Below are 16,081 nucleotides of genomic sequence, written 5' to 3' on the forward strand. Positions count from 1 at the left end.
GCTGCCAGAGAGGCTGGAAGACCCAGGACCCCACCAGCTCAGCACCCCTCTTTGTTGCCTTTGCAGAGGTTTCTTAGAAGCCCTAGGCGTCTGCATAGCCCAGTTGGAAAAACCCCTCCTCTAGACTACGCCAGAGTTTTTTTAAAAAATGTGATTCCTTAGCCTTTCCCATCATAAAAAAGAAAAAATATTATTATGATTTCCCATCATCATAAATTGAGAGGGAAACTTTTTTCTTTTGCATGAGTTTTCTCTTTTAGAAAAAAATAGAAGCTATTATTTAAGCTTAGTTAATGTTTTAAATCACCAAACCTCTGCACATCTTTCCTATAGAGACTAGTTCATGGAAAGAATTACTGAAAAATTTTAGTTGATGATAATGATATTAACAGATTGTCAAGTGATTAGAGTCTTATTTGGGGTACCCACTGATGTACTGCTTTATATGCGTGGGTCGAAGTTTGACCTTTGTTTTTACTTCCAGACATACTATAAAGGATGGTGATTTATGTCATTAGCTTATGGGTTATAAATATTAGTGAAGTGGTCTGAATGCTTTAGTAAAGTCAGATGAATCGAATGGGCAGGTCTGTGCCTATTGTTTGGATTAAAAAAAAAATCACACATTCATGTATTCTTTTCATCCTTTTAAAAAACAAAAAGGTAAAACTACTGCATTATAATTCTATTGCACATTTAAAATGCAGATTTAAAAAATTCTAATTGTGCTTTTTAGTAACTAATAATTTAATAGTGCTTTTTGATCCTCCCCTACTTTTTCAACCTTCTTTTCTTGCTTGATGTTAGGAAACCCAAATTGAAGATACCTGCAGTTCAAACAGGTTGAACTTGTGGCCTTGGCTGTAATTGTCACTTCACAATCTATTTTTTATTTTAATCTTATTATTAAACCTTTTTGTTCCCTGCAGACTGGTGAATTTTCAGCTCGTTTCCTTTTGAAGTTGCCGGTGGATTTCAGCAATATTCCCACATACCTGCTCAAGGTAAAAGTATATGATTATCAGTATGAGAATGTAAATGAGCTTTTTAAGTCATTATTTAACTCCGAGTACTTGCATGGTTTGCCAGCATTTTGTTCAGATGATGAATTCTATTAAAAAATATATTACATGAAGATCCACGGAGTTACTGTTACCTAAAAGCTAAAATAGTGGCCCTAAAAATCATTTCAAAATGGATTTTCCTTATCAGACAAAATTAGTAAAAGCAAATTAAACATTGGAAAAAAAACTGCCTTTGGTTAATAATCTTTTGGGGATGAAAGGCTCTCTTAGAAATTATCTTAATATGCATTCTGTCTTTAAGTAGGATTGCATATTAACTATGCTGTGCTAAAGGATGTTTCATTTTCTTTATTTATGTCGCAGTTGATCCTGGGCACCTTGAAAGTTGGACTGTCCTGGAGAGACCTAGAATTGAGTTAGGCCGGTGTATATGGCATTCTTTAAAATATGATGCAGGCAACTTGTGGCTTGGGAGCAGCTACTTTGGGAAGGGGTCTGCAAAATGCTTTGTAGAGGAAATCCAGATCCACACTAGGCTGTGGTTAGTGTGAAAAAAAACTAAATGGACCAGGGAACCAGCAAGTTCTGAACAGGAAGCCTTAAGACAAAGGCCTAAGTTTATCGTAGATGTAGATTTGGGTCGTAATTTAAGGTATCTCCTCAGCCATCTTCAGCCCATGGTGATATAGCTTTGCTCTAATGTAAGAAAAATTTCTGCCTTCCAAATTTGATGTTGTTCAGAGGGTTAATGGTATTTATTACAGTGTAGCGAGAAGACAAAATCCTTGTGCAAGTGTTCCTGCATATTATAGTAGTCATAAATAACATTAGATCTTAATCTTGATAATGCCTGGAAATACAGTATAGTCTGGTATATAAACTATAGACCATAGGAAAGATTAGGGAACACTTTTTTTTTTTTAAACATTCTACCCAAGGGACTTATTAGTTTCTTTTCCCCTAAGTAAAACATGGGATTTTTGTGCCTCATTAAACTTTCATTTTTAGTTTCTAGTTGACTGTTTTCCCACTGTGTATCCAAGAGTTGTGACCTGTGATTACCAAGCATAATTAATTTGGTTTTAGCAGTTACTTTGCTCTATTAGAATAGCAAGCAGTCTCTTTGGAAACTCTTAAATCACAGACTCATTGACCTCTATATGTCCAGTTAAAACTCTATTTCTGCTCATTTAAAACAAAATTCAGTAGTATATGAGAGTATATTATTCATATAATCACTTTAATCCATAATTTACAGTTATAGTTCCTGTGTTTTGATCTGTTGGGCCTTATCAGTTTGAATGGTTGTCCTGTTTGTTTGAACTTAGTGTTGTCTCTGCTCATGTTCTTGAAGGTCAGAGGAAAAAACATACTTCTTGGATCATAATCTATATATTTTTTCCTCTTCAAAACCAAATTTCCATGTTTTCTATTCTAAGACTTCTAACTTTATATTGTTTTGCCCTAACTTTCCTTGCCAGTCAGATAGGAAAAAGGTGGAACCTATTTGGCAGAATTGGGAACCTCTTTGGCAGAATTGGAAAGCATTTTTCCCTTCCCAAAGTACAATGAAGTGATTTTTCTACTATAGATTAAATGCCTACCTTGCAGCACTAATGTCTTTCTGGATCTTTAGTTCCTGCAGAGAGGAAAAAAAACAACAAGGATAAAAAAAGAGAAACTCTTGTATAACACAAAACAAGGGCAAAAAAATACCTACCTGCATACCAAAAGTAATCCAGAATACCTGTTGAGGGTTTTAAGATCTAAGTTCCTAAAGTTGTTGTATCATAATCTTGGGACATTTGGCTATATGCTTAAAACTAAGTTTGCATTAGGAACTGTTCTACATGTTATCTGCATTTGGATGCTCCTAATCTAATTACCTGCCTGCTGTCTGATAGTCTTAAGTCCAAAAGTAAATTCCTCAAATTCCTAGGGTTAGGATACTCTTCACAGCATCAATGTAGTTTTGCCTCACCATCTCAAAGAAATGAAAGGTAAAGTAGAACTTTTAAATATTGACATATCATGGAGTTTGACTACATATCCTACCAATTTGCTACAGTGAAATTTTATCACCCTATGATGAAGCCATCATTCACTCATAAGTTTATATTTCCAAGTGTACATGTTTTATCCACTAATGAAATTTTTTGATGTTAGAATGAAAAAGTCATGAAATATTCAGTGATATGATTTTGCCTTATACTATACTCCAAGCATATATGGTTCTTTTTTTTTTTTTGGCTGCGTTGGGTCTTCGTTGCTGCGTGTGGGCTTTCTCTAGTTGTGATGAGCAGGGACTGCTCTTCATTGTGGTGCATGGGCTTCTCGTTTCGGTGGCTTCTCTTGTTGTGGAGCACGGGCTCTAGATGCGCTGGCTTCAGTAGTTGTGGCACGTGGGCTCACTAGTTGTGGCTCACGGGCTCTAGAGCGCAGGCTCAGTAGTTGTGGCACACGGGCTTAGTTGCTCCACGGCATGTGGGATCTTCCCAGACCAGGGCTCGAACCTGTGTCCCCTGCATTGGCGGGCAGATTCTTAACCACTGTGCCACCACGGAAGTCCACGTATATGGTTGTTACATGGGATAGAATGAATTCATTCTGAAAATGAGTCCTGACTTTAGTGTCTGAGTTTTATTCTTAGCTGTGGTAAGTCAAAGGGTTAGATAAATCATTTACATAAAAACTCAGTCAGTAAAAAAAAAAATACTTCTGTATTAATTAGGATTCTTTATTTCTGGGTGATAGGACTCCAGCACAAACTAGTATAAATTAAATGGGAAATGTGGTACAAATCCTCTGCTTCCATAGTCCACGTAGCAGGAAATAAATTACAGGTAGGCATAGACTGACTTTCCCATGTCTGTCCTACTTGGGCGCAGGTGTGCACCCCTGAACTTCTCAACTGAAGAGAATACGCTCCATCCATGTTGTTGCAAATGGCAAAATTTCATTCTTTTTTATGACTGAGTAATATTCCATTGTATACAAGTACATCTTATTTATCCATTCATCTGTTGATGGACATTTAGGTTGCTTCCATATCTTGGCTATTATAAACAGTGCTGCTATGAACATGGGGGTGCATGTATCTTTTTGAATTAGTGTTTTTGTTTTCTTTGGGTAAATACCCAGGAGTGGAATTGCTGGATCATGTGGTAGTTCCATTTTTAGTTTTTTGAGGCACCTCCATACTGTTTTCCACAGTGGCTGCACCAATTTACATTCCCACCAACAGGGTACCAGGGTTCCCTTTTCTCTGCAGCTTTGCCAACATTTGTTGTTTGTGACCTTTTTGATGATAGCCATTCTGACAGGTGTGAGGTGATATCTCATTGTGGTTTTGATTTGCATTTCTCTGATGATTATTGATGTTGAACATGTTTTCATGTGCCTGTTGGCCATAGGTATGTTTTGTTTTTTGGAAAATGTTTATTTCAGTTCTTCTGCCCATTTTTAAATCAGGTTGTTTATTTATTATTTTATTTTTTTAAAAAATTTTTCATTGAAGTATAGTTGATTTACAATATTGTATGTACAGCAAAGGGATTCAGTTATACATACATATATTCTTTTTCAGATTCTTTTCCATTGTAGGTTATTACAAGATACTGAATATAGTTTCCTGTACTATACAATAGGTCCTTATTGTTTATTTTATGTATAGTAGTGTGTATCTGTTAATCCCGAACTCCTAGTTTATTCCTGCCCCCCCCATCCCCCTTTGGTAACCATAAGTTTGTTTTCTATGTCTGTGAGTCTGTATCTCTTTTGTAAATAAGTTCATTTTTATCGTTTTTTTTTTTAGATTCCACATATAAGTGATATCATATGATATTTGTCTTTGTCTGACTTACTTCACTTAGTATGATAATCTCTACGTCCATCCATGTTGCTGCAGATGGCATTATTTCCTTCCTTTTTATGGCTGAGTGATTTCAAATTAGAGTTTTCATCTTTTCCAGATATATGTCCAGCAGTGGGATTGCTGAATCATATGGTAACTCTACTTTTAATTTTTTAAGGAACCTCCATAATGTTCTCCATAGTGGCTGCACCAATTTACATTCCCACCAACAGTGTAGGCAGGTTCCTTTTTCTCCACACCCTCTCCAGCGTTTATTATTTGTAGACTTTTTGATGATGGCCATTCTGACTGGTGTGAGGTGATACCTCATTGCAGTTTTGATTTATTTCTCTAATAGTTAGCAATATTGAGCATCTTTTCATGTGCCTGTTGGCCATCTGTATGTCTTCTTTGGAGAAATGTCTATTTAGGTCTTCTGCCCACTTTTTGATTGGGTTGTTTGTTTTTTTGATATTGAGCTGTATGAGCTGTTTGTATGGGTTGTTTATTTTTTTGATATTGAGTTGTATGAGCTGTTTATATATTTTGGATAGTAACCCCTTATTGGTCATATCATTTGCAAATATTTTCTCCCATTTGGTAGGTTGCCTTTTCATTTTGTCAATGACTTCCTTTGCTGTGCAAAAGCTTTTAAGTTTAATTAGGTCCTGTTTGTTTATTTTTCCTTTTGTTTTCTCTGCCTTAGGAGACAGATCCAAAAAATATTGCAGTGATTTATGTAAAAGAGTGTTCTGCCTATGTTTTCGTCTAGGAGTTTTATGGTTTCAGAACTTACATTCAGGTCTTTAATCCATTTTGAGCTTATTTTTGTATATGGTGTGAGAAAATGTTCATATTTCATTCTTTTACATGTAGCTGTCCAGTTTTCCCAGCACCGCTTATTGAAGAGATGGTCTTTTCTCCATTGTATATTCTTGCCTCCTTTGTCATAGATTATTTGACCAGAGGTGTGTGGGTTTATTTCTGGGCTCTCTATTCTGTTCCATTGATCTATGCATCTGTTTTTGTGCCAGTACCATACTGTTTTGATTACTGTAGCTTTGTGGCATAGTCTGAAGTCAGGGCATGTGATACCTTCAGCTTTGTTCTTCTTTCTCAAAATTCTTTTGGCTATTAGAGGTCTTTTGTGTTTCCATATGAATTTTAGAATTATTTTTTTCTACTTCAGTGAAAAAATGCCATTGATATTTTGATAGGGGTTGTATTGAATCTGTAGCTTGCCTTGTGTTGTGTGCTCATTTTAACAATATTAATTCTTCCAATCTGTGAACACGTTATATTTTTCCATCTGTTGTGTCATCTTCAATTTCTTTCATCAGTGTCTTATAGTTTTCTGAATACAGGTCTTTTACTTCCTTAGGTAAGTTTATACCTAGCTATTTTTTTTTTTTTGGATGTGATTGCAAATGGGATTGTTTCCTTAATTTCTCTTTCTAATAGTTCTTTGTTAATGTATAGAGATGCAACAGATTTCTGTATATGAATTTTGTATCCTGCAACTTTACTGAATTTATTGATGAGCTCTAGTAGTTTTTTGGTGGCATCTTTAGGATTTTCTATGTATAGTATCGTGTCATCTGCAAACAGTGACAGTTTTACTTCTTCCTTTCCAACTTGGATTCCTTTTATTTCTTTTTCTTGTCTGATTGCTATGGCTAGGACTTCCAATACTATGTTGAATAAAAGTGGTGAGAGTGGGGTGCTATCATTCTTTCATATAGTAGGGGAAAATAGGTAATAGCATGACTGTTTAAAATGTGTGTGTATGACAGTCACAAAATGTGACTTGTCATCAAAGATTGAGTTTTAGTAAATTTTCCGTTTTAAAATTCCTCACTCTCCTCACCTTTCCTTAGGAACAGGGAAGAATTTTGCATTCTCTGCAGCCGGAAGAAGAGAATTAGGCTAATTAATCTCCCTGGATTTTTTTTTTTTGATGAATTCTTGCATTGTCCTTTATTATTTGGAATTGTTTGAAAGTCCATTTATTTTTACATATTTGCTAGGAAGGAAACTGATAACTTCCCCCAAATATTCTCTTTTTTAAAATATAGCAAGCTTGTTAGAGTGATATGTATTGATTATAGTTGTTTCTCAGCAAGCATAAGGTAGCAAACATCAAAAAGCCCTCTGATCCTGATAACTGAATATAAATTCAAAGACTGTTCATTACAAAATTTTTTCTCTAAACCACACATTAAAAGATGCTTCAGAATGTGATACCTTTTAGAGGCAAGAATATACAATGGAGAAAAGACAGTCTCTTTAATAAGTGGTGCTGGAAAAACTGGACAGCTACATGTAAAAGAATGAAATTAGAACACTCCCTAACACCATACACAAAAATAAGCTCAAAATGGATTAAAGACCTAAATGTAAGGCCAGACACTATAAAATTCTTAGGGGAAAACATAGGCAACACTCTATGACATAAATCACAGCAAGAACCTTTTTGACCCACCTCCTAGAGTAAGGGAAATAAAAACAAAAATAAACAAATGGGACCTAATGAAACTTAAAAGCTTTTGCACAGCAAAGGAAACCATAAACAAGACGAAAAGACAACCCTCAGCATGGGAGAAAATATTTGCAAATGAAGCAACTGACAAAGGATTAATCTCCAAAATTTACAAGCAACTCATACAGCTCAATATCAAAAAAACAAACAACCCAATCCAAAAATGGGCAGAAGACCTAAATAGACATTTCTCCAAAGAAGATACACAGATTGCCAACAAACGCATGAAAGGATGCTCAACATCACTAATCATTAGATAAATACAAATCAAAACTGCAATGAGGTATCACCTCACACCAGTCAGAATGGCCATCATACAAACACTAAATGCTGGAGAGGGTGTGGGGGAAAAGGGAACCCTCTTGCCCTGTTGGTGGGAATGTAAATTGATACAGCCACTATAGAGAACAGTATGGAGATTTCCTTAAAAAACTAAAAATAGAACTACCATATGACCCAGCAATCCCACTACTGGACATATACCCTGAGAAAACCATAATTCAAAAAGAGTCATGTACCACAATGTTCACTGCAGCACTATTTACAATAGCCAGTACATGGAAGCAACCTAAGTGTCCATTGACAGATGAATGGATAAAGAAGATGTGGCACATATATGCAATGCAATATTACTCAGCCATAAAAAGAAGCAAAATTGAGTCATTTGTAGTGAGGTGGATGGACCTAGAGTCTGTCATACAGAGTGAAGTAAGTCAGAAAGAGAAAAACAAATACCATATGCTAACACATATATATGGAATCTAAAAAAAATGGTTCTGAAGAACCTAAGGGCAGGACAGGAATAAACACGCAGACGAAGAGAATGGACTTGAGGACACGGGGAGTGGGAAGGGCAAGCTGGGATGAAGTGAGAGAGTGGCATGGACATATATACACTACCAAATGTAAAATAGATAGCTAGTGGGAAGCAGCTGCTTAGCACAGGGAGATCAGCTAGGTGCTTTGTGACCACCTAGAGGGGTGGGATAGGGAGGGTTGGAGGGAGACGCAAGAGGGAGGAGATATGGGGATATATATATATATATATATGTATAGCTGATTCACTTTGTTATAAAGCAGAAACTAACACACCATTGTAAAGCAATTATACTCCAATAAAGATGTTAAAAAGAAAAAAAAAGAATTTGATACCTTTTAGTTTAGGGAATTTTTTGGATCCAATAAAGTCACACTTAATAAGCAGCTTTTAGAAATAAAGACTGCTTTAACTCACTCTTGTGAAATCTGGTTTTAAACAAAACAGTTGTCTGGTGCTTGAAAGACCATAAAGAATTCACAGGAAACCCTCATGTTATCTGAAAGGAAATAGTTTCTAATCAAATAGGGGTAGGCATACCTTTATAAAAGTAAGAATATGTACCTGGAAGAACGTGCCATAAAAGTAGAGTGCTTTTTATTCCAGTAATAAGTCTGCTTTATCATTGCTAAAATTGAGCCAAAATCTGCATTTGAGGCTTAATCACAAGATAGTAAAATTTTAGGCTTGTAGGCCATGTGGTCTCCATCACAACTACTTAACTTTGCTGTCACAGCATGAAAGCAGCTACGGACAATATCTAAATCAATGATTGTGTCTGAATCCCAGTAAAACTTTATTTAAAAAAATAGACATTGGACTGGCTTTGGACTGCAGACAATTGTTTGCTGGCCCCTTTTCTAAATTATGGGATGGAGGGTGGGGGAAATTCTTCACAAAGGCACCTGGGGCATCATAGAAAGATGAGAAAAAGATTTGGTTCAGTGAGTTTAAGTGGATTTTAATACCATGGTCTCTTTGTTTTTATTTTACTAGCACCTTCAGCTTGGTTGAAGTCTCCCTCCCTCTTTTCTTCCCTCCTCTTCCTTTCCTTCCTTGTTTTCTTCCTTCCTTTATTCCATCTTCTCTCTTATTTTTAAATAATCTGTTAGCAGCATACAGTTTACTAAATTTTCTTCCAAGTCTTAGTTTCCCTAACTGTTAAAATGTGATTAGGCTATAGCACAACACATTGGGTTGTTGGGAATATCAATGAGATGATGAACATGATGGTACTTAATACATTTCTGAGCTTGGAGTAAATGCAGAATAGAAATGGTTTTGATTTTATTTAGTCATTAATTTATATTTCAAAGTATTGAATTTATTGTGGTCTAGGAAGAAAGTAAGCATTTCATTGAAATTAAGATAGAGTTATGTTTACTACTTCTTTTTCTTCTGTCCTGTTTTTCCCCCATCTAGAATTCAAAACCCAAATTTTCACTTGCCCCAAATTTTCAGATATAATTTATGGTAATTCTGACAGTAGTATTTTTCCCTACTGAAAATGAAGAATAGTCACAGGCAGCTTCTGTGAACTTCCTCCTTTCAGTTTTCTTTTATTGTTTTCTTTTGCTTTTATTTTTTTATGGTGTACTTGTGTTTTTATCTTCTAAATTATAATTTTAGAATGGAGCTGTGTCTCAAATCACTATCAGTTGACCTGCTTTGCTACCCTGTCCCCATATATCTTGATAGTTCTTTACGTACAGTGTATTCTGTTACATACAATGCTTTAGTAACATGGATTAGTTCGCACATGATTGATAAATAGTGGAAGTATGTCAGTATAAGTCAGAAGTTGCCATGGTTTAGTTAATAGTTTGACCACTGAATAACAGCAGCTGAATGAAAGTACACTAATGCAGATGAACTAACAAGCTGTGGAGGGTTTTTGTATGGCACACAGTGTCCATTCACTCCATTCCTTTCACGTGGCTCAGTTTTGCTGTACACTCTGTATTTAAGTATTTATCGCATGGTTTCTCCCCGTCTTTGTGGAAAGAAACACAAGACAATAAGCCAGAGCTTTCCCTCTCTGGCATCACTACATTTTGTCCAAAACCTGCTTCTCCGCTATAACTTCTAATGATGATGTCCCTCTACTCTTTCCCATAACTCAGCAGTTTCAACCTTTCCTTGTAGCCCCTTTCATTAAGTTATCTTCAGCTTTTTAAAAGTCCTATATTTAGTATAATAATTCTTTGTTTATTACGAATATAGCATGTCATTTTAAGTACATTAGAGTTTTATTGGATTTACTTTGGTTTTTGTTAATGCTACGGTTACAAAGTTGTACAAGCGACTAACTGTAAAGTAAGGTCTAGCCTTGCTATATTTTTCTCATAAGCCTCTTATTCTTAATGTATAGTTTACTAAAATGCAATTTTTTAAAGGAATGCATTTTCACATTACAGCAAAAACAATTGTATTCAAACAACCAGAGATTCTGTTCTTTTATAGGCTAGGCAGCTTTAGTCCTTTATACTTACATGTCATGCGATTTTAAAACCTTCTCTATCCTCATACTTCTCTTCAGGAGGTATTCCAGATTGCCAGCATCTCTCTTAAACTGTGGTGTCCAGAAATAAGCACAAAATTTCAGATAGGATTGATCAGGTCAGTGTTCATTAGAACTTTGAACTTCACCATTTATTGAGTATGTATTGAGTTTGTAAAAAAAACCCAAACTTCCTTATTTTTCTAATCCTGTTTTATGCAGTTGGTTTTTTAAGGCAAAGTATAGACGAATCCCTTCATACTGTCTTTTTGAATTTGCCCTTTTTGTTCAGCCTGTTTATGGGGAAGGTATTGCCACCTATAATTCAGAAAGGGAAGTATGGATTGGAACCAACTAGCACAGTGAGGGTAACAGGAATTATGGGCTGTGATCATTACAGGTTTACCATTTTTTATTCGGAGCTGTTTTCTCAATGGTGACATTTCCTCTCCCCACATCATAAGGTTACCACCTGGCACATGACAGGGCTAGTGTCAGTTTATCAGTGTCATCTGTTACCATTAATCCATTTTCATCAATCAGCTGACCTACAATTCAAATAAAAGTAAAATCTGGTTTGGGGCATAAGATGATTGCATAGTCAATAGTAATGCAAGTCATAATAATTTCAGTACCGTAAGAGAAGTACAAAGTTCTTTAATGGGTTGGTGAGAGGTTACATCTAGTTAGAAAAGACCTTTATAAAGGAGGTGACATTTGAAATGGGCCTGAAAGACTCGTATTGATAGAGAGAAGCTAGGGAAAATATGAGCGTGGTTTTAGTTGACAATGAAAGAACATTTGGAGAACAGCAGAAAAGTCTAGTTTGCCTAAATCACAGAACATGTATACAGACTAGTGGGAGATAAGAAAAGAAAGGCATTTTAAAGATATAATGATATAGACAGAGCCTTAAATATTCAACTAGGGAGTTTAGTGATTGTTTTGAGTGATTGCTTTGAGTAGTACTATGATTGGGATTGTATTTAGGAAGAGAAGTCTGCCAGGAGACATATATAAAATGATTGGGGAGAAGGAAGAGGGAAATGAGGCTGATAGTCAGGGTTCAAGGGATGTAAAACTGAATATTAAGGGTCTAGGTGACCACGTTTCAGACTTGCTGAAGTTTTCATACCTGTTAGCTGACGTGCTTACTCACCTAACTCAATGATCAACCTGGGAAAATGAGGGAGAGGAAAGGGTGCAGTCAGAACGTTCTAGTCAGTGCTACCCAGAGTGTATGTTTTGGTTCATGATGAGCTAAGTTCAGAATTGATAGTCTTTAGAAACATTTAAAGCAATTTGACAGAATAATCATGTCTGTTGACTGTAATGATAAAAATATTGGGTTTGCATTTTGATGTTTAAAATTTTTTTCTTTTTATAAGAACTCATTTTTAATGTATTTTATGAAGCCGTCAATATGTGAAGAATTAGGAAAAACAAAACAAAATGAACAGTAACAGGTCCTTCATTGTAGATATTTTGAGGAGCCCTGTTCTAGCTCACACCTTGCGTTCTAGGGCCCCTGGCTGCCATTGCCTCTCTTATCCTGAGACACAGCAGTCTTTTTAAGTATCCTTGGGGGTTTTCAGTTTTGTTCTTTTTGCTTAGCTAGGTTTTGTATTCACGGTTACACAATGTTCCACTCTCCTTTTTTTCTTAATAAACGCACCGCCAGGATTTGGAGTAGGAGAAGGAAACTGCAGCCCTTGATTAGGATGGCATCTAATATAGAACTGGAAGAGAGGGATTTTTTTCTTTATAAAATATTTTAAAACAATTTTAACCAGCACACTTATATTTTGATCTAGTTTCATGACAAAACAATGTCACAGTGATACCTGCCCTCTTTCTAGCATTTTTCTGAAGATCCCTTTCCTTCCTTGAATCCATTTACTGCAGCTTTGTTTTTACATGATGACCATATTGTTGGAATGGGTGACACCCAGAAACAAGGTTGGTGTCATTATTTGTTCCAAGGGTGCTTATGCAAAGCTTTGACTCTCTTGAAGCAGGATAGACAATGGTTTAGGTTTTTCAAGCTTTGTGCTAACTCTACAGCGTAGTCTATACACCCTGAATGTCTATTCGGTGTGTGGGTACTTCATGAAAATAGTCTTTTACATAAAATCCTGGAATATTGATGGTGATGGTATTCTTAGTCTCTATTCCATAGACCAGCACTTCACAAAGTGTGGTCCTGGGACTCCTGGTATCGCCAAGACCATTTCAGAGGGTCCGTAAAGTAAAAACTGAGTTCAAAATAAAATTAAGAATTCATTTACCTCATGATTGAGTAGTGGAATTTCCCAGAGCCTACATGGTGTATTAGTTAGTATGTAATCATCACTCTGATGGCTAGTGGTGTGTCTGCTCATGTTTTCTTGCATTTTAAAAATTTCTTAGTGTTTACCAAAACATATTCAAGAAGAAATAGATAACTTGAATAGTCTTATGTCTATCATAGTTAAATAGTTAAATACCTTCCCATAAAGGAAACTGCAGGCACAGATGACTTCACTGGTAAGGTTTATCAATCATTTAAGGAAAAATAATACACAAATTCTACACATTCGTTTGGAAAATTGGAAAGGAGGGAATGCGTTCTGACTGATTCTATGAGGACAGCATTACCTGATAACAAAAACCAGACAAAGATATTACAAGAAAAGTAAACTACAAATGAATCTCTCTCATGAATATAGATGTAAAATTCAAAATGAAATTTTGTATTGTACTGAAATTCAGTATAATAATATATAAAAAAGATGATATATCATGACAAAATGGAGTTTGTCCCAGGGATGCAAGGTAGGCTGCATATTTAAAAAATCAACACTATGATTAACCATATTAACAAACTAAAAAGAAAGACTGTATGATCATCTTAATAGCCACAGAAAGAACATTTGACAGAACCAAACATCCATTCCTGATAAAAACTCTCAGCAAACTAGGATCAGAAAGGGACTTCCTCACCTGATAACTTGCATCTATGAAAAGTCTATAGCTAATATTATACTTAATGGTGAAAGACCACTGTTTTCTCCCTAAGGTTATTAGCAAGGCAAGGATGTTTACTTTCACCAATACTGTTCAATAGTGGAGTTTCTAGCCAGTGCAATAAGGCAAGAAAAAGGAATAAAAGGCACTCAGAGTAGAAAGGAAGAAGCAACTGTCTTTATGCACAGATGCTAAGATTATTATGTAGAAGAACCTAAGGAATCTACAAAAAAACTTCTATAAATAATAAGTGAATTTTGTCATGTTGCAAGATACAGGATCAATATATAAAAATCAATCATATTTCTATATACTAACCAGAAATAATCCGATATTAAATTTAAAAAATATAATTTATAATATAAAAATATGAAATATTTAGGGATAAATATAACAAAAGATATGAAATATCTGTATGTTAAAAAGTATAAAACACTGCTGAGTGAAACTAAAGAAGACCTAAGCTAAAATATATACCATGTTCGTATATTGGAAGACTCAATATTGTGAGATGTCAGTTTTTCCCAAGTGAATATATAGATCTGTCTCAATCCTATCAGGTCAAAACCCAGTGGCTTTTTTGTAGAGACCATCAATCTGATTCTAAAATTTATTTTGAAATACCAAAGGCCTAGAATAGCCAAAACAATATCCTGAAAAGAACAAAATTGGAAGACTTAGACTCCCTGATTTAAGGACTTATTATAAAGCTACAGTAATTAAGAAAGTATGGTGACAGTTTTAAAAAGGCAGATAGATCAATACAGATCAGTGGAACAGAAGAGTATCCAGATATAGACCCATACATACAGAGACAACTGATTTTTGACAAATGTGGAAAGACAATTCAGAAGAGAAAGTATGATCTTTTCTACAAATGTTGCTAGAACAACTGGATATCTATCCCCCCCCCACAAAAAAAGAAAAAAGAAACGTTAATCCATACCTTTAAATCCATAATTTAACTCAAATGGATTATGAACTGGAAGTTTGTACCCCTTAATCTCCCTCACCTATTTCTTCACCCTCCTCCCCTTTGGCAACCACCAGTTGTTCTCTGTGAGTATGTTTCTGTTTTATGTTTGTTTATTTGTTTTGATTTTTAGATTCCAAATATAGGTGAAATTGTACAATATTTGTCTTTCTCTGACTTATTTCACTTAGCATAGTACTCTCTAGGTCCATCCATGTTGTCCCAAATGGCAAGATTTCATTCACTTTTTTGTATGGCTGTGTAATATTCCATTGTGTATATCACATCTTCTTGATCCATTCATCTATGGAAGGACATTAGGTTGCTTCCATATCCTGGCTATTGTAAATGATGCTGCACCAAACATAGGGGTGCATATATCTTTTCAAAGTAGTGTTTTTATTTTCTTTGGAAAAATACCCAGAAGTGGAATTGCTGGATGGTATGATCGTTCTATTTTTAACTTTTTGTGGAACCTCCATACTGTTTTCCATAGTGGCGGCACCAATTTACATTCCCGCCAACAGTGCATGAGGGTTCCATTTTCTACACGTCCTCACCAGCACTTGTTTTTTGTTGTCTTTGTGTTTTTGATTATAGCCATTCTGACAGATGTGAGGTGATATCTCATTGTAGTTTTGATTTGCATTTCTCTGATGATTAGTGATGTCAAACATCTTTCCATGTGTCTGTTAGACATCTGTCTGTCTTCTTTGGAAAAATGTCTGTTCAGATCTTCTGCCATTTCTTAATCAGGTTGTTTATTTTTTGATGTTAATGGTACAACTTCTTTGTATATTTTGGGTATTAACCTCTTATCAAATATATCATTTGCAAATACCGTCACCTATTCAATAGGCTGATTTTTGTTTTGTTGATATTTTGTTTTGCTGTGCAGAACCTTTTTATTTTTATTTAAAAAAAATTTTTGCCCATGCCACGTGGCATGTGGGATCTTAGTTCCCCGACCAGGGATCAAACCTGTGCCCCCTGCAGTGGAAGCGTGGAGTCTTAACCACTGGACTGCCAGGGAGGTCCCTACATTGATGTAATCTCATTTGTTTATTTTTGATTTTGTTTCCCTTGCCTGAGGAGATATATACAAAAAATATTGCTAAGCCTAATGTCAAAGAATGTACTCCCTTTGTTTCTTCTAGGAGTTTTATAGTTTCAGGGTTTACATTTAAGTCTTCAGTTAATTTTGAGTTTATTTTTTGCATAGGATGTGAGCAAGTAATCTAGTTTGATTCTTTTGCCTATGGCTGTCCAGTTTTCACAAGACCATTTAGTGAATAGGCTGTCTTTTCCCCATTGTGTGTTCTTGCCTCTTTTGTCATAGATTAATTGACCATACAAGTAAGCATGGGT

General features: G+C 35.4%; 1 protein-coding gene across 1 annotated transcript in view; it reads left to right on the forward strand.

Moving 5' to 3' along the window:
* BABAM2 (BRISC and BRCA1 A complex member 2) overlaps positions 1-16,081 on the forward strand; it is a 442,279-nt gene that overhangs the window by 156,131 nt on the left and 270,067 nt on the right. The window contains exon 6 of the mRNA XM_068564980.1: positions 930-1,004. Coding sequence (XP_068421081.1) covers positions 930-1,004 — 75 coding nt within the window. The remainder of the gene's footprint in view (positions 1-929; positions 1,005-16,081) is intronic.

This window comes from Eschrichtius robustus, chromosome 15 (assembly GCF_028021215.1).
Source record: "Eschrichtius robustus isolate mEscRob2 chromosome 15, mEscRob2.pri, whole genome shotgun sequence".
Lineage (NCBI taxonomy): Eukaryota > Metazoa > Chordata > Mammalia > Artiodactyla > Eschrichtiidae > Eschrichtius > Eschrichtius robustus.